At 44.6% G+C, this 23,558-nt stretch overlaps 1 protein-coding gene across 5 annotated transcripts in view; it reads right to left on the reverse strand.

Annotated features, from left to right (window-relative positions):
* The window catches only part of IFNAR2 (interferon alpha and beta receptor subunit 2), a 36,454-nt gene extending 13,871 nt beyond the window's left edge, over positions 1-22,583 (reverse strand). The window contains exons 1-6 of one of the 5 annotated variants that reach the window (XM_036087473.2): positions 22,291-22,581; positions 12,761-12,843; positions 11,698-11,739; positions 10,329-10,452; positions 8,789-8,958; positions 703-863 (exon numbers count right to left, since the gene is read on the reverse strand). In XM_036087473.2, coding sequence (XP_035943366.1) covers positions 703-863; positions 8,789-8,958; positions 10,329-10,452; positions 11,698-11,739; positions 12,761-12,815 — 552 coding nt within the window. In that variant the 5' untranslated portion in view covers positions 12,816-12,843; positions 22,291-22,581. Of the gene's footprint in view, positions 1-702; positions 864-8,788; positions 8,962-9,202; positions 9,913-10,328; positions 10,453-11,697; positions 11,740-12,760; positions 12,844-22,290 lie in introns of those variants that run through there. The other 4 variants (XM_036087472.2, XM_036087479.2, XM_036087474.2 and 1 more) reach the window with 4 other exon arrangements.
* Positions 22,584-23,558: the final 975 nt, after the last annotated feature.

Below are 23,558 nucleotides of genomic sequence, written 5' to 3' on the forward strand. Positions count from 1 at the left end.
CCTCTCTCCTCCCTCTCTCCAACTGTGGCTCCTATGATCTATTCTCAGTACACCAGGCAGGATGCCCTGGTAAAGCCTCGGATCCTTCAGTAGCTTCATGATACTCTGAAGACATAGACTCACAAAGCCCCACAAGATCCGGGCCCCATTGCCTCCCTGACCTCACCTCCTTCTATTTTCCTGTCTTGGTCACTCCATTCCGGCTCCCTGCTGTTTCTCAAATCCACTGGGTCCACTCCAGCCTCAGGACCTCTGACTTCCAGTGCCCTCTGCCTGAAAAGCCCCTGCCCCTGATAACTTGCAGGCTGGTATTACGGGCAAGGGTTTATACTTGGCAAAGGGCTATGCCCATGCAAGCTGCTCTTACGGCAGAGTCTACTTGCGCTCACTCTACCATTTGGAATTTTGCCCTAGTGTGTGCTGAAATGAGCCTGTTCTCTTGGTCTACACCACACTCCTTTCTCTTTCCTGTGTATCCCCTGATGTTGTGCATGTGACTTATTCTTTGAAAGAAGACCACACTGCTAGGCTAAGTCAACATATCTCCACAATGAAAGAACTATGGAGACTTCTTCCCTAAAGTCAGACCCCATTGCCTCAGACCCTTTAGCCTTAATTGTTCTAGTCATTACAAATGTCTTTTTTTTAAAGAAGAAAGTCAAATATATTCAAGGCCAACTCAGAACTGTTTTGACCACTTACCTTCTTGACAATCCCCCCTGACTCTTCTTCGATGATGAGTGATAAGTAAAATTGTAATACTTCTCCATCTAGTATCTTGGGAATGACAGGTGGGAAATTCACATTGACGTTTATGTGGTCCGTAAAGTCAACAATATCAAACTCTGGTGGTTCTAAAGATACTGTTTAGAAAACAAAATCAGAAACAAATCCCAATGTCTAACCATATCGCTCCCAGTGCTGTAATACAACCTGACTTCTTGACAACTACATTCTCTTTAACCCGCCTATGGTCCTAGTTGAGGCATGGGTTGTATTTTTTTTTTTTTTCTTTAATTGGTGGAAAACTGAGAACAATAAAAGTGATGTGATTTGCTTAATGGAGAAATGGAGGACAGGTTTTGGGATGGAAGTCAGTCTTTCCCAATTTTCAGGCTGTATTCTAAACATGAAAGTAAAAATGACTTCTTCTCGTATTACAGTAATACCCAACCATTGTAGAAATAGCCGAAAACACAGTACGCAATTGTCCCTGAATGTGGTTAATTGTCTTTTGTCTATTGTGTGTGTGTAAATATATATACATATGTATATAAACTGAACTAGTGTACACACACACACACACACACCCATCTAAACTAAGATTAAATCATTCTTACCCACAGTTTTGCATGTTATATATTGCACCTAACTCATTTCATAAACATATTAATGCATATTTATCTTCATTGAGGGCTGGCCAAATGGCCTGTGGGTTGGATTTCTGCACAGCCTGCCAGTTCTGAGTGGTTTTTAGTTTTAAAAAGGGTTGCAAAGCAATGAAAGAAGAATAGGTGATATAGTGTATGATGTGTGGCCCATAAAGTCCAAAGTATTTCTTTCCTGGCCTTCTACGGAAAGTTGGCTGACCCCTGATGTTCATCATGACTTTCATGGTTGATTCTATTCCCCTAAGTGGCTGGTTGTACCATAATTTAACTGATTTGCTGTTTTGAACATGAGATTGTCTCTAAATTTTCTGAATAGAATCATTGCATCAATGAGCATTCTAGAAGCTAAATTATGACATTTATCCATGATTGTTCTTTAGGATGAATTATTAACGAGGAATTCTGGATTAGAGCAAGCAGGTGTTAAGGTTTTAACACATACTGCCAAATGTTTTCAGAAAGACCTCACCACAGTACACTCACTGCATTTCCTCTAAACCTGGGTATTTACATATTTTTCATATTTACCATCTTTTTTTTTTCTTTTTTCTTTTTTTAAAATTTTATTATGTTATGTTAGTCACCATACAATACATCATTGGTTTTTGATGTGGTGATCCACGAGCCATTGTTTTCGTATAACACCCAGTGCTCCATGCAGTACGTGCCCTCCTTAATACCCATCACCGGGCTAACCCATCCCCCCTCCCCCTCCCCTCTAAAACCCTGTTTGTTTCTCAGAGTCCATAGTCTCTCATGGTTCATCTCTCCCTCCAATTCCCCCCCCCCATTTTTCCCTTCCTTCTCCTAATGTCCTCCATGTTATTCCTTATGTTCCACAGATAAGTGAAACCATATGATAATTGACTTTCTCTGCTTGACTTATTTCACTTAGCATAATCTCCTCCAGTCCCATCCATGTTGATGTAAAAGTTGGGTATTCATCGTTTCTGATGGCTGAGTAATACTCCATTGTATATGTGGACCACATCTTCTTTATCCATTCATCTGTTGAAGGGCATCTTGGCTCTTTCCACAGTTTGGCTATTGCAGACATTGCTGCTATGAACATTGGGGTGCCTATGGCCCTTCTTTTCACTACATCTGTGTCTTTGGGGTAAATACCCAGTAGTGCAATTGCTGGGTCATAGGGTAGCTCTATTTTTAAATTTTTGAGGAACCTCCACACTGTTTTCCAAAGTGGCTGTACCAACTTGCATTCCCACCAACAGTGTAAGAGGGTTCCCCTTTCTCCACAACCTCTCCAACATTTGTTGTTTCTTTCCCTGTCCATTTTTGCCATTCTAACTGGCGTAAGGTGGTATCTCAGTGTGGTTTTGATTTGGATTTCCCTGATGGCTAATGATGATGAACATTTTTTCATGTGTCTGTTAGCCATTTGTATGTCTTCTTCAGAGAAGTGTCTTTTCAGATCTTCTGCCCACTTTTTGACTTGATTATTTGTTTTTTGGGTGTTGAGTTTGAGAAGTTCTTTATAGATTTTGGATACCAGCCCTTTGTCTGTAGTGTCATTTGCAAATATCTTCTCCCATTCTGTGGGTTGCCTCTTTGTTTTGTTGACAGTTTCCTTTGCTGTGCAGAAGCTTTTTATCTTGATGAAGTCCCAAAAGCTCATTTTTGCTTTTGTTTCACTAGCTTTTGGAGATGTATCTTGAAAGAAGTTGCTGTGGGCGATGTCAAAGAGGTTACTGCCTATGTTCTCTTCTAGGATTTTGATGGATTCCTGTCTCACATTGAGGTCTTTCATCCACTTTGAGTTTATCTTTGTGAATGGTGTTAGAGAATGGTCGAGTTTCATTCTTTGCATGTGGCTGTCCAATTTTCCCAGCACCATTTATTGAAGAGACTGTCTTTTTTCCATTGCATGTTTTTTCCTGCTTTGTCAAAGATTATTTGACCATAGAGTTGAGGGTCCATATCTGGGTTCTCTATTCTGTTCCATTGGTCTGTATGTCTGTTTTTGTGCCAGTACCATGCTGTCTTGGTGATCACAGCTTTGTAATATAGCTTGAAATCGGGCAATGTGATGCCCCCAGCTTTGTTTTTCTTTTTCAACATTTCCTTGGCGATTCGGGGTCTTTTCTGATTCCATACAAATTTTAGGATTCTTTGTTCCAGCACTTTGAAAAATGTCATTGGAATTTTGATCGGGATGGCATTGAAGGTATAGATTGATCTGGGTAGCATAGACATTTTAACAATGTTTATTCTTCTGATCCATGAGCATGGAATATTTTTCCATCTTTTTGTGTCTTCTTCAATTTCTTTCATGAGTGTTTTGTAGTTCCTAGAGTATAGATCCTTTACCTCTTTGGTTAGGTTTATTCCGAGGTATCTCATGGTTTTTGGTGCTATTGTAAATGGAATCGTTTCTCTAATTTCTCTTTCTACAGTTGCGTTGTTAGTGTATAAGAAAGCAACTGATTTCTGTGCATTGATTTTGTATCCTGCCACATTGCTGAATTGCTGGATGAGTTCTAGTAATTTGGGGGTGGAGTCTTTTGGGTTTTCCAAATAAAGTATCATGTCGTCTGCGAAAAGAGAGAGTTTGACTTCTTCTTTGCCAATTTGAATACCTTTTATTTCTTTTTGTTGTCTGATTGCTGTTGCTAGGGCTTCTAGTACTATGTTGAACAATAGTGGCGAGAGTGGGCATCCTTGACGTGTTCCTGATCTTAAGGGAAAGGCTCTCAGCTTTTCCCCATTGAGGATGATATTCGCTGTGGGTTTTTCATAGATGGATTTTATGAACTTGAGGAATGTTCCTTCTATCCCTATACTCTGGAGAGTTTTAATCAGGAAAGGATGTTGTATATTGTCAAATGCTTTTTCTGCATCAATTGAGAGGACCATATGGTTCTTCTCCCTCCTCTTATTAATGTGTTCTATCACACTGATTGATTTGCGAATGTTGAACCACCCTTGCATCCCGGGGATAAATCCCACTTGGTCGTGGTGGATGATCCTTTTAATGTATTGTTGGATCCTATTAGCTAGGATTTTGTTGAGGATTTTGGAATCCATATTCATCACGGATATTGGTCTGAAATTCTCCTTTTTGATGGGGTCTTTGCCTGGTTTGGGGATTAAAGTAATGCTGGCCTCATAGAATGAGTTTGGAAGTTTTCCTTCTGTTTCTATTTTTTGAAACAGCTTCAGTAGAATAGGTATTATTTCTTCTTTGAATGTTTGGTAGGATTCCCCAGGGAATCCATCAGGTCCTGGACTCTTGTTTTTGGGGAGGTTTTTGATCATTGCTTCAATCTCGTTACTGGTTATTGGCCTATTCAGGTTGTCAATTTCTTCCTGTTTCAGTCTTGGCAGCTTATAGGTTTCTGGGAAGTCCTCCATTTCATCCAGATTGCTCAGTTTATTGGCATATAGTTGTTGATAATAATTTCTAATAATTGTTTCTATTTCCTTGGTGTTAGTCGTGATCTCTCCCCTTTCATTCCTAATTTTATTAATTTGGGTCCTTTCTCTTTTCTTTTGGATAAGTCTGGCCAGTGGTTTATCGATCTTATTAATTCTTTCAAAGAACCAACTTCTAGTTTCATTGATCTGATCTACTGTGTTTCTGGTTTCTAATTCATTGATTTCTGCTCTAATTTTAATTATTTCTCTCCTAATGCGTGGCTTAGGTGTTGTTTGTTGCTTTTTCTCTAGTTGTTTAAGGTGTAGAGTTAGTTGGTGAATTCGGGATTTTTCTATTTTTTTGAGTGAGGCTTGGATGGCTATGTATTTCCCCCTTAGGACCGCCTTTGCAGTATCCCATAGGTTTTGGACCAATGTGTTTTCATTCTCATTGATTTCCATGAATTGTTTAAGTTCTTCTTTGATTTCTTGGTTGACCCAAACATTCTTGAGCAGAGTGGTCTTTAGCTTCCAAGTGTTTGAATTTCTGCCAAATTTTTTCTTGTGATTGAGTTCCAGTTTTAGAGCATTGTGGTCTGAGAATATGCAGGGAATAATCTCAATCTTTTGGTATCGGTTGAGACCTGATTTGTGACCCAGTATATGGTCTATTCTGGAGAAAGTTCCATGTGCGCTCGAGAAGAATGAGTATTCTGTTGTTTTAGGGTGGAATGTTCTGTAAATATCTATGAGGTCCAGCTGGTCCAATGTATCATTCAAAGCTCTTGTTTCCTTGTTGATTTTCTGCTTAGATGATCTGTCCATTGCTGAGAGTGGAGTATTGAGGTCTCCTACAATTAACGTATTGTTATCAATATGACTCTTTATTTTGGTTAACAGTTGGCTTATGTAGATGGCTGCTCCCATGTTGGGGGCATAGATATTTACAATTGTTAGATCTTCTTGTTGGATAGACCCTTTAAGAATGATATAGTGTCCTTCTGTGTCTCTTATTACAGACTTTAGTTTAAAATCTAATTTGTCTGATATAAGAATTGCTACTCCAGCTTTCTTTTGAGGTCCGCTAGCATGGAAGATGGATCTCCATCCCTTCACTTTCAGTCTGGATGTATCTTTAGGTTCAAAATGAGTCTCTTGTAGACAGCATATGGATGGGTCCTGTCTTTTTATCCAATCTGCAACCCTGTGCCGTTTTATGGGAGCATTTAGGCCATTCACGTTGAGAGTGATTATTGAAAGATATGAATTAATTGTCATCATGTTGCCTGTGAAGACGTTGTTCTTATAGATTGTCCCTGTAAATTTCTGTTGTATATCACTCTTGGGGTCTTTCTCCTTTTATAGAACCCCCCCTTAATATTTCTTGCAGGGCCGGCTTAGTGATCACATATTCTTTCAGTTTCTGGCGGTCCTGGAAGCTCTGCATCTCTCCATCCATTCTAAATGAAAGCCTTGCCGGATAAAGTATTCTTGGCTGCATGTTCTTCTCATTTAGTACCCTGAATATGTCTTGCCAGGCCTTTCTGGCTTGCCAGGTCTCTGTGGATAGGTCTGACGTTATTCTGATGTTCCTCCCTCTGTACGTAAGGAATCTCTTCCCCCTAACTGCCCTTAAGATGGTTTCCTTGGTTCTAAGATTTGCAAGTTTTACTATTACATGTCAGGGTGTTGGCCTGTTTTCCTTGTTCTTAGGAGGGGTCCTCTCTGCCTCTAGGACTCGAATGTTTGTTTCATTCCCCAGATTAGGGAAGTTCTCAGCTACGATTTGCTCAAATACATCTTCTAGTCCTCTCTCTCTCTCCACTCCCTCCGGGATTCCAATTATTCTGACACTGGAACGCTTCATGGTGTCACTTATTTCTCTGATTCTATTTTCATGGATTCTGAGTTGTTTTCCCCTGGCCTCCTCTTTTCCCTTTTTATCTATTATATTGTCTTCCAGGTAGCTTATTCTCTCTTCTGCCTCAGTCACCCTAGCTGTTAGATTATCTAGATTGGATTGGATCTCATTGATAGCATTTTTAAGTTCTGCCAATTCCCCTTTATTTATGCCCTTAGAGACTCTATGTTACCATTAATTGATTTCTCCATTCTAGCCATTGTCTTCACAATTGCTAGCCTGAATTCCATCTCCGACATCTTGGTTATATCTGCATCCATTTGTAAATCTGCAGCGTAAGTCATAATCTCTGAGTCTTTTCTATTTTGGGGGCTCCTCCTCCTAGTCATTCTGTTGATGGATGTTTGAGGGAATGTATAGAGTCCAAATTATTGACCAGAACCCAAGCAAGATGCACCGGTTTTCTTGGGATCTTAGGGTTGCTGGCCTCTTGTTTTCCCAGGCTGTCTTCTGGGGGAGGGCCTGCCACGCTGTTACTCAGGCAGCCCTGTTTGGGCGGAGTTGCCCTGCGCCCCTGTGGTGGGGGATGGGCTCAGTGGGAATCAGTCTTTGGGGCTTTTGTTCTCTGGCGTCTTTCCCTGGCGGCTTTCCGCGTCTCTTCTGTGAGTCAGAGCAGAAGGGACCGTTTGCAACCTTCTGCCTCAGAGCAGAGAGACCGCAGTCTGTTCTTCAGTGAGCTCTCCAGGCCACACCATCTCCGTTTCTGTCCGTGCTGCTATAAACTGCAGCAGCCTGGGTTGTGCGCCCCTCCGCAGTGCCCCCAGTCCTGCCTCCAGGTTGGGCACATCTCTGCCCTTTGTGCTTCTAAAACCGCCAGCCGCTCCCAATTCATGCGCGCGCGACTCCGCCGCTTGGGGTTCTGTCCCGGGGACTGCCCTAAAGTCCTTTCCCCCCGCCGCTACCGGTCTGTGAGTCTGTGCCCATCTGCAGCCCGTGAGGCTGTCACTCACCAGCGGTGTAGGATCCCCACGGCCAGGCAGCCTCCCGCTGCCGTTTATCCTCCGATATCTGCCCGCAGAATCACGACTCCCCGCTTCGTACCCTGAAACCAACCGCCTTCGATATTCTGTTTGTAGAGATCCAGATCTTCTTACATCTCAGGCTGGTTTCGTGGGTGCTCAGAGTGGTCTGGTAGATATCCAGCTCAATTCCGGGGACCAGTGAAATAGGGTCCCCTACTCGTCTGCCATCTTCCCCCCGCCAGAGCCCTCATATTTACCATCTTCAGTCTTGAAAAATGACATCTTTCTGACTTTAATATCGTTTCTGCAATAGTGTGAATACCATGATCTAGAAGTTGTGCTTTTCTTTCTTTTCTTTTTTTTATACACACACAGATATGTACATTTCTACACACACATAAACATATACACACAATTCCAGTGAATCTCCTATCTAGGTTGTTTGTGACAGTGGGATTCGGTCATTATCACTTTGCTAATAAGCACATATGTGTGAGTGCACACGCACACAGCCTTTAACAGGGAGCTGAAACAGAATCTTTCTCTTGGAAACAGGTTGCACATTAAGACACTGAAGAAGTGCTGGAGTCTGGCTGAGGACCACTGACACCGGGAATGTTAAGGCAAGTGCCGTAGGGACCTGACTCCAGTCACAGGGAAAGAAGAGAGAGGCAGATCCACTCTTGGGCTCCGGTCTTCTCTGGGTCTGGGAACTGACATAGAGAAGAGCTACTGGGTTATGGTCCGGGGGAGGGGTTGCAGTATTAAGGAAAACACTGGCCCAAAGAGTTGTGACAGCTCAGATACAGGCCATCTGGACCTCACTATCTACTTCCTATCAGCTTCTGAAATATACCAGAAAGTAGTGGCCACTGCTGCCGGGATACCTGCCTCACTCAGGCATAGAGGAATCCTCTGCAAAGTACAGACCATCATCCCACCTTTTGGATAAGAAAACTGAGGCTCAGAGAAGCAAAGTAAATACTTCAGAGCTAGGAAAGTGGCAGGGTCAGGCGGTGCACCTAGCCCTGAGTCCGAGACACCCTTTGCAGACCTTTCTATTTCATGGCAAAGCAAATACTGATGAACTTGATGCTGCTGCTGCTGCTGCTGACGATGATAAACAGAGATCCACTCACTGTGTGTTGCCAGGAAGAAATCGATGAAACACGTGACCAGCGTTGTGTTCCCTCTGAATCCATCAACTGTGACGGCGTACGTCTCGGGCAGGACCTCCCACAAATCTGTTAGGTCACAGAATGATGCTGTGATATTTGAACAGTGCTCCACAATCTTCACATGGTCTGGTCTACTTTGAAAGGAAAAGAAATGATAAAAGGAAAACTTCAGCATTTATATGATGAGAATCCACTAACTGCATGCCCAGCTTCTTCATTTCTTCATGGCTCTGCCCAAATATCCCTGTATCACGTCATCTTCCCTAACCACTTTATTTAAAATGGAAATACACCTTACCCCATCGTGTTCCCCCTTTCTCTCCTAATCCCTCTTGTCTGTCTGTATTTTTCTGCACACTGTTTACCAGCACCTACCACATTATATCTTTATTTGTTTATTGGTATCTCTGCCTCCTTTCAGAATATCTGCTCTAGGCCGCAGGAGGTCAAGGACTTTGGTTCATGGTTCGACCCCTGGCATGCAGTAGGTGCTCAGTAAATATCTGCTGGATGAATGAATGAGCAAACCTTACGCTTTTGTGGTAAAGGCCCCAGATTTCCCAGTCCCCACAGAACAATCATGAGTGTCCTCCCCGAAACCCTCTCGCCAGCTGAGGATCACATGGTCCAGTCCCAAGTCAGCCTGTGCTATGTAGGGACAACAGAGACATCTGATTTCTTGAGCTTCAGAAAGGTAAGTGGGTGATACATGTGACTGCCTAACACAGAGAGAAACTAAGACTTTGGCAGGCACCAGAGAAACTTGCAAGAGGCCTTCTACTGGGTCAGTCAATGGTAGTAACAGCTATTAGCCAAATAAACAGCAAACAAAAGAACACTTGGAGGGCCAACTGGATCAAAGTAACAACTTAGAAGGGTGACATTAGACATCGGAAGAAGAGAGCCATTGAGGGTTCCATCCATTATGTCATTCATCTTTGCAGGCACCCCTAAGTAGGACACTCGGATCAGAGAAGCTGAGCTCTGTGCCCCAAGGTAACGGCCAATCAGTGATCAAGCCAGACTGTGGACCTGGGCCTCTCCTGGTCTCGGCCAGGCAGCTTTCTGATGTGCCACACGGCTCCCTGAATAAAGAAAAGCGAACCTAACATCAATATGGTCACCAGATCTTTGGACTCCTGTCCTCAGAAAACAGTGCATTCATTCATTTATTTATTTCTTGAAAAACTGTGCTTTAAATGTCCAGACTGACTGAGAGAAATAATTGTGAAAACCATTCATAGTAATTATTTTGCTTCTGCAGCTCTGACCCATAGAAATGATTATAAATACAAGCTTTGTCAAAACCAGTTTGAGGCTGTTAAAGTACTCAATTCAATTAAAAGTGGACTTGGACTTTTAAAGCTCTGAACTCAGAACAGAGAGAGAGAGGGAGAGAAGAGAGGAGCTCTATCACAAGGAAAATCACGACCCTTCCCCACTCCCCAATTAATAGAAAGCGAATATATTTAACAAGAAAAAAATGAAATGTCAAACCAACCTTATAACTGTGTACTGTAATGTATAGTGATCTGGTACAATGGAATGGTTTTTTAATTCCCATGATAAGATGACCCGGAAATTGTGTAACGTCACCTTGAAAGTGCAAGATTTATCTGATAAATCTAAAGGAAACAGGAGAGAAAAAAGAAACACTGAAATCTGGAACCCAGGGTTGTCCAATCGGTCCCTTGGGATCTGGAGCCCACACGCCCAGCAGAGAAACCCCAGGGTCTTGGGAACACGGGAAGGACATGGTTCTAGTGGACACAAGAAATGAAGTAACATAACTAATTCATGAGCAACACATTGTTAGGGCAGGCAAGCTTAGGAACCAGAACTCAGCACTGTGGAAACAAGATTTGGCCTCCCTCAGTTATCATGGACTCTCAGCGGTTCATCGGATCAAAAGGATCCGTGTCCACCTCATTCTCTCAACTCAACTCCAACTCCTCCTATAGTCCCCCTAAGTGGCTCGGCCCACCACCTGCTTTCCCTCTGCTAAACTTCCCATTGCATTTATTCCCTGGTTACGGAAGGAAGGGACAGATAATGCATGTCCAGACTGGCCCTTTCCAGGCACTTAATCTGAGCAACAATGCTGAAGTCGGTCCTAGGAAGAGACCCATTCTACAGACCGTGAAACTGAGAAGTTGAGTTACATAATGTTATGTAGCTGGGAAGAGGCGGCGGCAAGTGAGATTCGAAAACTATAGTGGTCAAATCCCGTTCATATTCAGGTCTTTTCTTTCTTTTTTTTCAAATTCAATTTTTATGATCCTTTAAGTTGCCTGTGGTTCGGACCTAGGACTTTGCTTCTTGGCTGTGAACTCTTCATCCCCTGTGCTCATCACAAGGTTGGATATAGAGTTAATGCAGAGTGAGATTATGCAGACAGACTTACAGATGTAGGCAAGATGTTTGGTTTAAAAAGAGTATTTTCCTTTATCTGGTACCAGGTACCAGAGAGCACGTGGAAGAATGCAAATTAAGGGGAAATTATTTCTGGATCGCTTTCTGTTTGACATAGTCTGTGCCTCCTCATTCTTCGATTAAGGGGTTTGAAATTGAATATTCTTTTAAGGAGTTTTAAAATGACTTCTGGTGTTTTCTTTCTCTCTTTTTTCTTTTTGGTATTAATTTCTTATAAGAGTTTTGAGAGACAAATGTGCAAATTTGGCTAAATTTCGCTCCTTTGACAGAGGGAAAAAAAAGAGAGTATTTGAGAAAATCTAAGAAAAAGGATTCAAACAAAATTGGCAACACATCTGGGATCAGAAATCAAATTCCCCACATTTTAGACTTCTGAACGGTTGCCCCAGTACTCTGGCCCTTCCACAAAATTCACTCAAGCCAAGAAAATCTCTTACCAGGCAATGAAGATAACACACCAAACACAAGGCTGATACACACTAGGAAGAAGAAAAATATATGAGACAAGCAAAAATACTCTCTCCAGCCTCAATTTGTAATTCTCGCTCTGAGTCTGGCATTCTTTCATACATGTCTTGACGTTGGATTGAGACTTCCTTGTGCTAAAAAAAAAAAATGCTCAAGCAAATGGTTCTTGGAGGATTGATGTGGGTATCATCAGCACATGGTCCATGGGTTTCAACTTGATTGAATCCAAAATGAGATCTATCTAGGGGTTGCTGTGAATAACAGGGCTGATGGGTTGGGAGAGAGCCCCGAGAAGCAGCTAGCTATGTGTCTGGAAAAAGTCTCAGAATATGAATATGCATATTGTCAGTTAATACACTTTAAAGGTTAAGACATTTGTCAAGGGGGGTGTAGGAAGAAAATCGCTGGTGATGGGAACTGGGGACTCTCCTTAGCTTTCTGGCTGTCACAGTGACTTGGGAAGGGAGCGGTTACAGGCATGGGCAGCCCTGCATAGGGGAGAAGTGTCCCCCTCATGGATCCCCTACTGGTAAACTATGGAACAGATGACTCAGGGACACTGAAATAGAATCAAAAGAAAGGTAGAGAAAAAGCGGCATAGGACTACAGGAAAAAAGTCAAGAATAAATGAAGCCCAGAAACCAAAGTTCAGGGCCGACTTTTCAGTCTGGTGAAGCGGTGGGAGATAAGGGGTTTGGCCTCTTCCTAAGTAGGGGAGTAGAGTGAGAAACTCTGCCCTGGATTAGAATGAGGGTATTAAGAGAAATTCCTCTTCAAAGTGTCTTGGAGGATACTCTCCATCATTATGGAGTCATTCTTGTTTGTTTGTCTTCCTAAAATTAATAGTAGGGCGGAAACTCCAGACCCTCAGTGCAGGTTTCCTATCTACGTTCCATTTGGCTCTTGGCATTGGACAGGCTGATGTTGGGCCCCTAGTCAGGGACATCCATTTGCTACTACCCAATAGGACTCCAGGTGATGGCAACTTGGCTGGCTTGCTCCTACAAGAGCTCCGACAAAAGTAACACTTACCCACGAGACACAGATTCCGTGATCTAATCGGGGAAGCATTCTGGCTCCAAAGCATCTTGGTTATTAAGTCTTTACTTTCACATCTGAAAGGAAATCGATATTAGGTGATCCCAATGCTGAAGCATGTAATTAAGTGACAAAGATAAAAGTGGACGAAGACAGGACAACAAGAAAGGAGCAGGGTGTTTCCACTTCTAGGATTCCTTTGCCCTCCTGGGAGCCGGACCTGGGACCAATTTCCTGTCTAGTCAGGGAGAAGTTTTATTTATTTATTTTATTTTTATTTTTAAGATTTTATTTATTTGTTTGAGAGAGAGAGAGATAGCAAGAAAGAGCACGAGCAGAGGGGAGAGGGACAAGCAGGCTTCCCGCTGAGCAGGGAGCCTGATGCGGGGCTCGATCCCAGAACCCTGGGATCCAAGGCAGACGCTTAACCAACTGAGCCACCCAGGAGCCCCCAGGGAGAAGTTTTAAATTTAACTTTGGAATAGGCGACAGAGTTATCTGTTTCCAAAAACACACAAAAGTAAATAGCAAAGGGTCTTGCTTCCTTCAGAAAACTACTTTTATTCATTCTTTGGTGAGTCCTTCAGAATATCTTTAAGCACAAGCAAAACCAAATATATATCATTTCTCCCCCTTTTTTAACACAAGAGATAAGATATACATTCCCTGTCCTACTCCTGCTTTTTCTACTTGACGATATATATTTGGGAGATCTTTTGACATCAGCACCCAAGAGCATTTCCTTGTTTTTTTAAAAAGCAGTGGCGAGGTCTACTCTATGGACACACTACCATTTAGGTAATCAGGCCCCATGATAGATGTCTGAGTTGCTTCCAGTCTTTTCTGCAATGGATTATCTTGGACACGCGTCATTCTGCATGTGTGCAAGTCTAAGCGTAGAAAAACTTTCCAGAAGTAGGATTGCAGGCAAAAGGTCATACCACTCAGGGTCTCAGCAAGAAAAAGATACTTGAATTAGGATATTTTGAGAAAGACTTTAATCAGGGGACTATTTACAAATGTGTGAGCAGGATGTAGGCAAACAATAAGGAAGAAGATAGTACCTGGAGCTAATAACAGTGGGGCCGTTACCATCCTGGGCTTGGGCAAAGGGAAGGTGCTGGAATTTGGTAGGAGAAAATCCTGTGGGAGCCCAAAAGGATAGTGCAGGGAAGTGGCAGGGGATGGGAGGGTAAATACCCTTCACTGTCTTTCTTCCCTTCTCTTACTTGGGGCTCATCACTGGCTGATCCCAATCAGAAGTCATAGGACCAGGGCGCTGGTAGCTGCACCCTAACAAGACAGGATCCCAGAGCAAAGTAAGGGTGACAGTGGGGAGGCTGGGTCTGGAGGGGTAGATGGAAGACACCTGACACAGAGGGGCTCTGCACTTGTAATTTGAATAGAAACGGCCACTCTCTTGCCCTGGTGGCTGTATGACGTGCACTACTACCTGTGATATGTGAGAATTTTTCCTTCCGCCACAAGCTCTTCACAGAGGCTGCCATCAAGCTCTTGGATTTTTTATTTATTTTATTCTTTTTAAGATTATTTATTTGAGAGAGAGCATGAGCAGGGGGAGGGGCAGAAGGAGAGGGAGAAGGAGACTCCCCACTGAGCAGGGAGCCCGATGCCGAGCTCGATCCCAGGACCCTGGGATCATGACCTGAGCCGAAGGCAGATGCTTAACTGACTGAGCCACCCAGGTGCCCCACTCTTGGACTTTTTAAAATCAAATTCATAAATAAAAAATGTTCTTCAGACTAATACAAATTTATATTTCTCTTATTCTGAGTTAGTGTCTGTTTTCATACATGTAAGAGTCACTTGCATTTCCTTTCTTGTTAACTGTTTGTACCTTTGCTCATTTTTCTACTGAGTTGAAGCTTTTTTTTCTTATTGGTTTGTCTGCAGGAACTTTTTAAATATGAGCGAAACTGGCCCTTTGTCTATGATACAAATCACATCTTTTCCCCCTCTGTTGTCAACCTGCCCTTTGATTTGCTCATGCTGGCTTTATTTTTTTATTTTATTTTATTTTTTATTTTTTTAAAAATATGAATCAGAAAACTGATTCTTTTTTTTTTTTTTTTAAGATTTTATTTATTTGTCAGAGACAGAGAACACAAACAGGGGGAGCGGCAGGCAGAGGGAGAAGCAGACTCCCCGCTGAGCAAGGAGCCCTATATATAGGGACTTGATCCCAAGAACCTGGGATCATGACCCGAGCTGAAGGCAAATGATTAGCCAACTGAGCCACCGACGTGTCCCTCATGCTGGCTTTAAAAAAAAAAAAAAATTCATGCATTAGTTTCTGAGTTCTATGTTTTTAGATTTAAAGCTATTTTCTTTCTTGGCATCTGCATTTTGAGTCATAGTCCAAAAGCGTTCCTCACTCTACGGTGAGAAATTCTTCGTGAATTTTATGGAGCCCTCTCCCCCCTGCCCCGCAATGGGCCTTGTTCCTTCTCTGCCTTGGGGCTTTTGTCTCCACCCAAGCAACTGGGCCCTATCGATTCTGGGTGTTCTGTCCCCCCCAAACAATGTAGCAGCATCAAGCCCCAAGTGAAAACTGAAAAGGACCACAAAGCAGCAGACTTGAGTTCGAGCTCAAAACAAATTAAGAAAGTCCTCTTGATTATCAGGGTAACAGGTCCCACCCAAGGTGCTCTCCTGGAGGAATCCAAGACATTCCAGGTTAAAACTGCTGTCCCTGCTGAAGACTCCACCACCCATGAGATGTCCAGGCACCTCTGCCTATAAATTACCCCACTATACTGTGCCCATTTAGAACATCTATAGAGATCGTTGTGACGTGTGACCTTGTCTATCACCATTACTCCCCAGCAGAGGGCCTGCATGGTTGTGGACATTCCCTAAGATGCTGGGCACATCTAGAGTGTAGAATGCCACATGGAGGGGTGGGGAGAGACACTCCCTTGCACTTGACCATCTGCCCTGTGGCCCCTCGCCCCTCTGTCTTTTCCTGATGGTGGTACATCTTCACCTTTGTTCTGCATCTATAGAACACTTGGTTTCTTCCACGGCGGACACACACACAAAATTACACAATTATAAGTCTCTCACCCTCTATGGGCCAGGGGATGTCTCCTCTGCTTCTTTGTTCCTGATGACCCATACCCCACTTCCAACCCAATGTCTAATAACTAGATTCCTGGTTGTTTGGAAAATCTAATTTCTTGTCTCAGCGTCCTGCCTGGAATTGTTTAATGAAGCACCTGGAAACTCTCCCTGATTACCAATCAGCCTTCCTAAAGCATAGCTATTGTCACTCTCATCTCCTAGCCAGCCAGGGCTGGCTTCATTCCTCCCCCACCACCCCGTCCTGGGTCTCGCAAGCAGAAGGGATCCACACTCACTTTACTGCTCTCCCGTGGCTGTCCTGAAATTCTTAATAATTTTATCTTTGAACTTGTGTTTTGTTAGTGAAGTCTGATGGGACAGCGGGACACACGGTGAGCTGGTAGCCTCAGCTCACACTTGGTCTCGCCCCCCTTCCCCTGCGGGATGGGGTCCCAGGCCCTGTCTGGCCTCTCTCTCTACCCTGATGAACTTGGTGTGGGGACGGCAGCTGGGTCACATCGTGTTGCCTGGATGCCCTCCTGGTGTGTTAGACAGGAGGGGGCCAGCTGCCCTTCCCCCAGGCTGGCCATGCCCTGCCTCACCCAGGGGGGGCAGCTAGCTGGACTGGTGGGGGTGGGCATCTAGGTCAGCCTTGATCCAGGTACCTAGCATGTCCAAGGGCAGAGGTTTAAAGACCTTTGGACATTGCTAGTATGCAGTGGGTTGAGACAGCAGGTCCTTGGGCAGGAGGGATTCAGGGCCGGACTTCCCCAGAGCCCACCCCAAACTGGGGTGCAGGGCGGCTAGCAGGAGGGGGATCCCAGCATCCCTCAGGCCCTAAGGCACATGTGCCCAGAGTCGCAAGGGGCGGAGTGGCATTGGGCACCTGCCGGGAGCTGCACTGGCCCCTACCATACCCCTGGGCATAAGGGAATGTTTCTGGGGCTGTGTGCCTGGAGAACCCCCTTCTCCTTCCTGAGTTTGGCCTGCGTTTGTCTCTTCTGGCTAGTTCGAGGTGCCCTCTCCAAATGTTCCCTGAGATGCCAATTGTGTAATTCAATGATTCCCCCATGCGAATGAAATGCTCTTAGATCTGGTTTTGCACAATATAAAGTAGAATGGGGGAAATTCCTATTAATGTAATTTTTTTTTTTTTTTTTTACTCAGGACGACATTAAACGGTAAATATGAAAGTGACAAGTTGAGAGACAGAGACAATGGAAGAAAAGAAAAAGCTTTATACTTTAGGGCCTTCAGTTGTACCTCTTGCTCTGTAAACATGGGGGTTCTGCATTTCTGTTTTGCTCCGGGCCCCACACGGTCTGTGGCTCACTGTCATCTAACAAGGCATCAAGCGCCCTGGGTTGAATTCAAGGCTGTCCTCAGCCTCCCCAGCTTTCCCAGGAGCCACTGCCCTGCACAGGCGCCCAGCTCGGGGTGCCTCTCACCCAGCTCTGGCTCTCCTCCCCGTTCCTCCTGGAGCGACCCTTGTCTCTGATCCCTCAACACGGCTGATTTTCAGGACCCCACTCAATTGGACCCTATGGGGTGAAGTGATTCTTGCCTGAATTCCAACTCCTCCTAAACAGACAGACAGCCTTCAGGGAGCCTGCTTCCCAGTCTCCTAGTGGAGAACATAAGGGTCTCTCTTTGGTCGCCAATGAGTAATGAATGGACTGGATTCAGAAATACTACACAAATGCAATTATGTAATCCTCCCCCCCACCCCGGAAATTGGAAAAAAAATACAAAAAAGTAGAAAGAAGAAAGTAACAAGCATCCTTATTTCTGCCGCCCAGCATCAACCATTGTTAATATCTTGGCATGTTTGTTTTTAGTTGATGTTTCAAATGTCTTTCTTGTTTCTGTAGCACTTCTTTTGTGTGCTCATTAAAAAAATTAAGAATGTATAAAAGTGCAAATTCCAGCATCCAGATATTTCCATCATTAACAGGTGAACATAATCCCAGAGATCTTTCTATGCACATGCATGCATGCACATGCATGCACGTACACACACACACACAGACAGCATTTCTGTCTAAGTTTAACTGTACTTGGGGTAAAAAAAAACCTGAAGGAATTGTTGCAACTTGAATTATTTTTCTCTTTAGGAAAGAATAACTTCCTAAGATAGCCTACTAATGTTTAAAAAAAAAAAAAAGTTATGGAAGAAGACATTAGGAAGTTGGGGGATTATATGTTCACAGCATCTTTTACTATTAAACCATATTTATTGATCCATGCTTTCAAACTAGAGAAATTTACTCTTCTCCTTTTCCTCCCATCTTCCTCCCTACCTCCTTCTTTCTTTTTTTTTTTTTGCTTTATTGTTTTTCGTGTCTAGATTGATATAATAATCACATTTTATTCTACCTACAATTCCAAAGCTGTCTGGCATTAATTCTACATTTCGATCAATAGTCACCAACAATCCTTTCGAGCATGAGTTCTCTACGCTTGGGTTCTTTATTTTGATTTCTCTCTTAATTTGCTAATTTGCTGGATTTTTCTAATCCAGCAGTTTTTCCCCAAAGAGGGCTCATTGGGTCTTGAATTCCCTTGGCTCTTTCTATTTGAGAAGGTCTGCCAATTGACTTTTACCTCGAATGACATCTTAGCTGGATAAAATGCCCTCCTGGGGACAGTGTCCTCCACTGAGAACACTTCTCAGCACCCCCATACTCTGGCATTTAAGCACTAGAGTGTCCGAGGCCAGCTTGATTTGGTTTGCCCCTCTTTTGTTTACTTTTTCTTCTTGGATTCCTAAATAATTCTTTCCTTTTAAAAATTTTTTTAAATCGTTTTAGGTATCTTGCGGCTGGCATTCCCAGAGGAAAATCTCCTGGAAGGTGGCAATTTCCTGGAAAATGTTCTTTTGGCCTAGAGACCATTTTTTCTTCATTTCAAGAAATTTTCTTTTCTCTTACCTTTACATGCATTTTCTGTCCCATTTGTTGGTTTCTGTATCTCAGGGATCCCAATTATCCTAATGCTTGGTCGTGCTTTGTTTATCTTCCACATCAGATTCTTCCTAATTAACTTGATCTTTCTTTTCATTTGCATTCACTGGCTTGAATCAAACCTTTTCTCTATTAAAAATGCTTTTACTTTCAGCAGCATCTATTCTTACTTCTGACTTCTGTGATTATGTTCCCATGGTGCTCAATTTACCCCCTTAAGTCTGCAATCTCCTGTTCCATCCCACTTTAAAATAGTCTCGTCTTTGAGTTTATTCTTTTGAACTCGTATTTTTATCAAGTTGTAGGATATAAGGCTATTGGAAGAAATTTTCTCCTAACCCAGGAGTCATATGATTTTTTTAGTAAGACTCCTTGCAAGCTATGTCATTTTTTTTCTCTTCCTTTCCTCCTCCCTACCCCCCCCCCCCCCCAACTACTTCTGGTCACCTTGCTGGTACTTGGATGGTTTTGTCATCTGTTACTGTGATACAGTGGAGTGAAATCTTAACCTCCTTGCCTCCTTAACTTCCACACCTGATTCCAGTTTGTTCTGTAAAGACTGGGCAGTTTCCCGAGCCTGAAGGACTGGCTCTGGGATGGGGGGAGCTCAGTCAAGGGAGAGCCAGATGTCAGGATACCCGGGCCCTGCTTTCTCCTGGAAGATGTTGTTCCCTGCCTCTGGTGGAGAGGTGAGGGACGGTCAACCACTGGGCCTCTGGCTGGTTCTCCTGGTTCTGGCACTGGCTGTCTCTGCTCCCACTCGCCCAGCTGACTTTCCCCATCTCATGGCCTCTGACCACTGCCCCTTTGTCAGAGAAGGAGAAAGTCAAGTATGCCAAGGTCCTGTTTATTAGGGAGCCTTTTTAAGATTGTTGTTGACTCACCAGTATGGTTTCTGGTGGGGGGGGTACACTAAAATTTTAAATATATTTAAAGATGTTATTTATTTATTTGAGAGAGAGGGAGGGGGCAAGGGAGAGGAAGAGGGAGAGAATCCCAAGCAGACTCTGTGCTGAGCTCGGAGCCCCACTCGGGGCTCGATCCCACAACCCTGAGATCAGGACCTGACCCGAAACCAAGAGTTAGATGCTCAACACACGGAGCCACCCAGGTGCCCCAAATTTTAACTATATATAAAAAAAACCTCATACTTAAAACAACAAGAACAAGAACAATGCTTACGATTCTCTCTCCCATGTACCTGGGCTTATGGGGAAACTTAAGTGTCCTCATTTTCCTGCTCGCTCTGGAGAAAATGTTCAGTGGCTCTCAACTACTCTGTATCTTTTTTCCTCTTCTCAGAACTCTTGCTTCAGCCCACCAGCTCTCTCAACTAACTAGTTTTCCTTTATTCTTCTCGAATTGCATACCAACCAGTTTCACTCTTGAAAGGAATGAAGAGTCCTCAGGGAAAATACTGTCAGGCTCTGCTTCTGCTCAGATTACATTTTACAGATTATAAAATGCACATTTTTTTCTTATATCACAACATCTCTGAAATCAGAATGTGTGTTTTTCTTACTTGGTTACATAAAATAAAAGTGCATCTTGGCATCTTAGTTTTGGTGACATACGATGACTGCTGTCAAACAAGATAAATGCCATTGATTCTTCAGTAGCTTGAAGGTTTGTAAATATAACAGGAAAATGAGTTAATCCAGCTCTGAGTGCAAGTGGGAGGGATGAAATATATATTTTAATAAAAGTGTCACCTCTAAGACTATCTCTGGGGTTGTGGTTCTAAGTTTTTTTAAGATTTTATTTATTTGTCAGAGAGAGAGAGAGCACAAGCAGGGTGAACTGCAGGCAGAGGGAGAGGGAGAGGGAGAAGCAGGCCCCCCACTGAGCAAGGAGCCCCATGAGGGGCTCCATCCCAGGATGCTGGGATCACGACCTGAGCCGAAGGCAGATGCTTAACCTACGGAGCCACCCAGGCATCCCTTTAATTTTTTTTTTTAGACAAATTACCGTTTGTCAAATCACAGGAACCAAATTTCAGGGAGATTTTAACTTTTAAATAAATACATGAGGAACTTTAGAGGAAATTTGGGTAAGAATAAAAGAGCCACGCAGATTTTTGACGTTTTAAAAAAATGGAAAGCCAGCTTGTGAACTATAGAACTTGAAAGTTCAAGCCGTTTCCTGGAACAAACAGGTCAAACCTTATCAACGAAGCCCAAACGGCTAGGAGAGTTTAAAAGATGTTTTCTTTAGGGCAGATTTCGGTGTGGCCTCTGTTTCCACCGCTTTGTTCCCCAAACGTGAACAGCAAGTTGAGAGGAGGGGAGGGTACTTAGAAACCTTGCCAAGGTGTGGGACAGGGCACGGCCTGAGTATCTCAGCCGCCAGGCTCAGTAGGACGCCTGGGGAGCGTGGCTGGACTCCAGGTTCCCTGAGCCTGCTTCTGCAGCTCCCTGCTCAGTCTGGCTCAGATCTGACCCCTCTGGCCTGTTATACTAGCTTTTAGACTTCTTCCCAAACAAAAGCAAGGAAATCAAACAAATATTAAAAGAAAAAAATGAGGGGCGCCTGGGTGGCTCAGCGTCTGCCTTGGGCTCAGGTCATGATCCCAGATTCCTGGGATCGAGCCCCGAATCCGGCTCCCTGCTCCCTGGGGAGCCTGCTTCTCCTTCTCCCTCTGCCAGCCGCTCCCCCTGCTTGTGCTCTCTCTCTCTCCCGTCAAATGGGTAAATAAAATCTAATAAATAAATAAATAAATAAATAAGAAAAAAATGAGCCGGGATTCCGAGAGTTGCTCAATAAAGCCGCCGCTAACCACCTAAGTGTGTTGATGCTTTAACTGGCTGATTTCTCCCGGTCGAAACTCCAGCATCGACTGGCACCGGGTTCCCCTTGTGGCCCAGCCCCGGCGCAGGGATGCTCCTCTGTCTCCTCCCCCTCCCCCCACCCCAGCTTCCAAGCGAGGGGTCTGGAAGGACGCCGGACAGCCCAGCCCCCGTCGCCCCGCGAGGACCCTCTCGGCACGGCCACAAAGGCTGGTGGAACTCCAGGTGTTCTCTCGGAGGGCGCGCCGCGGACCCCGACCCCGAGGCCCGAGCGGGTAACCCAGTTTTGCAACGCCGAGTGGATCTTGAGGCTTTTGACCCTCACACTTCACAACGGCTCACACCTCGCAGCCGCCAGTGCCCGGGTGTCCCGCGCATCCTTGGTGGGAACGGGGTGCAAAGACAGAGAGCTCCCGGGGGCGGCGAGGAGCGGAGCAAGCGGGGGACAACGGGGGACGCCCGGGTCGACCCGCACAGCGGCCGCGGGTGGGAATGGGGAGGAGGGGGTGGGGGGCAGAGGGAGTGAAGGGGGCGGAGGCCCCGCGGGGAGGGAGCCGCGCGGCCGGAGGCGGAGTCCACGGGAGGCGGGGAGCCTGCGGGGGATTCCGGGAAGCTGCTAGCGGGAGGAGGCGTTTGCCGAGCGGTCAGGCGCACCAGCGGTCCCATTCCCCGCCCCCGCCAGCCCCTTTACCTCGGCAGGTCGCCTCGCCTCTCCCCGCAGGGGTGCCAGCCTCCGGGCCGCCGCCCGCCGCCCCTCCGCCTCCGGCCCGGGCGCCCGCCTCCCGGATGCGCGCTGCGGGCGGCCCCGGCTGCTTTGGCGGCGGGCGCGGGCGGGCGGAGCGGGCCGAGGGCCCCGGGGCGGACCGCACACTCCGCGGGGGAGGACACCCGGGTCGAGCCGCGGGACTTCCTTCCCGCCGGGTGGACGCAGGGCGGGATGCGGATGCGCGCGCCGAGCGGCGGCCTCCGGCGGCTGTTGGAAACCCAGGGCGCGGGCCGGGGGCGGAGCACCGACTGGTTCCTCTACTGACGTTGATCGAGTCGGCTCTCACCACTCCCACCGCACCCTCCCCTCCCGAGTAGGGGAAGGGACCAGGGGTTTGGGCTTTTTGTTTACTGCGGGAGCCTCAGGGGCTAGAACAGAGCGTGGCGTTTGGAACCACGCCGAGTACCTTTCATGCACTCTAAAAATGCGATGAATGAATGAATGAGTGAATGAATGAATGAATGAAAGAAAGAATGAATGAGCGAATGGGTTTTCTCCTGGCTCCCCCACTTACGAGTTCCATAAAACGCTCTGATCCTAATTCTCCAATCAATAAACAGGGATAAAAATAACCACCATTGAATTGTAAAGGCTTGGTATAGTTCCAAGAGAAATACTATATATAGTATACATATATACTATATACTATATATATGGCATATATCTATATATATATACACACTACATATATACTAGTATATATATATACTATATACTATATATACGGCATATATATATATATATATATACTACATATATACTAGTATGTATATATACTATATATAGTATAGCAGAACTCTATTTCTCCCAATCTGTACCTGGCCTTCACATTATCTTAATCGTGTCTTTCACAGCTCAGAAGTTTTTATTTGAATGAAGTCCAACTTACTGATTTTTTCTTTCGTGGATTGTGTCTTTGGTGTTGTATCTAAAAGTTACTACCAAACACAGGGTCATTTAATTTTCTCCTGTGTTATCTTATAAAAGCTTTAAAGTTTTGCATTTCATATATATAGGTCTGTGATCTACTTTGAGTTAATTTTTGTGAAAGGCGCAAGGTCTATATCTAGCTTCTTTTTCCTTTTCCTTTTCCTTCCTTTGCTTTTTTGATCTTCTGTTTTGTTTTGAATATGTAGCTGCGTCAGCACCGTCTGTTGGAAAGACTGTCCTTTCCCGGGTGAACTGTCTCTGCT

This window comes from Halichoerus grypus, chromosome 1, assembly GCF_964656455.1.
Source record: "Halichoerus grypus chromosome 1, mHalGry1.hap1.1, whole genome shotgun sequence".
Lineage (NCBI taxonomy): Eukaryota > Metazoa > Chordata > Mammalia > Carnivora > Phocidae > Halichoerus > Halichoerus grypus.